Source organism: Penaeus monodon, chromosome 21 (assembly GCF_015228065.2).
Source record: "Penaeus monodon isolate SGIC_2016 chromosome 21, NSTDA_Pmon_1, whole genome shotgun sequence".
In the NCBI taxonomy this organism is placed as follows: Eukaryota; Metazoa; Arthropoda; class Malacostraca; order Decapoda; family Penaeidae; genus Penaeus; species Penaeus monodon.
The window spans coordinates 4437934-4438951 of record NC_051406.1 but is presented as its reverse complement, the minus strand read 5'-3'; the positions used below and the strand labels follow the sequence as shown (position 1 = coordinate 4438951).

The 1018-nt window shown below is 37.0% G+C and overlaps 1 protein-coding gene across 1 annotated transcript in view; it reads left to right on the top strand.

Annotated features, from left to right (window-relative positions):
* Positions 1-1018, top strand: part of LOC119586132 (mitogen-activated protein kinase kinase kinase 7-like) — a gene marked incomplete in the record, with an annotated part of 88760 nt that overhangs the window by 9605 nt on the left and 78137 nt on the right. The window contains 2 exon segments of the mRNA XM_037934824.1: positions 57-174; positions 281-423. Coding sequence (XP_037790752.1) covers positions 57-174; positions 281-423 — 261 coding nt within the window.

The following is a 1018-nucleotide window of genomic DNA, read 5'->3' as shown; positions in this document are numbered from 1 at the left end:
CTATGAAGATACACATTCTTTAAAGATTAACTGCAGCAAATTTCTCTATTTTTCAGTGCTACACAATTCCCCAAACACAGAATACAATCTGGCCCATGGCATTTCATGGTTATTGCAGTGTGCCAAGGCTGTAGCCTACCTCCACTCCATACAGCCACGGCCTTTGCTGCACAGGTGAGAGATGACCATGATGTTTTTGTTTTGTATTGAGTGTTATTTTATGTATATGTTTTTTTGAGACTGTGAAAATAAAAATTGAAGAGAAATCTTTTCCAAACAGGGACCTCAAACCTCCAAATTTGCTTCTTACAAAAGGAGCAAAAATCCTGAAAGTCTGTGACTTTGGGACGGCTTGTGAACTCAGTACCATTATGTCTGATAACCGAGGATCTGCTGCCTGGATGGCTCCTGAAGTCTTCGAAGGTGAGTAGTTTCAACACTTTTTCTTTCTTGTTCTTTTATGGCTTCAACCATGGAAGTAACATGTTTAAAGAACAGACACAGGTCATTGATCTGACAATTGTATCTCGGTCACAAACATCAGTATTGAACCTTATCATTTTTTTTATTTAATTTATTTATGGCTTTTGACCAGCTGTAGCAAAGGATAATAATCTCCAATTTTCTTTAGAATTTATTTTATTTATTTGCACTGCTGTTGCTTTTTCTTAATGATGTAAAGAGAAGAATATCTGAAAAGAGCTTTGGTATCAAGAATTTTGCTTAGATATTGAAATTCACCCACTCATGCTGGGTGACATCTAATCACATTGTAGTAAACCAGGTCCAAATGCCAAATGAGAAGTATCCATGCCATGTCATTTGAAAGTCATGCGCACCAAACATTTGTTCATTAGAAAGCAGAAATATAACTTTCCGGCACTTATAATTTTTCACTGGAGAAATCCTACCTGGCATGGAATAAGTGTGTGAAAAGTGTCAGTCAGAATGGTCATGTCTCAAATTCCTAGTAATCAGTCAAAGTTAGTCCCATATCCAAGTGGACGTAGGGGACAAA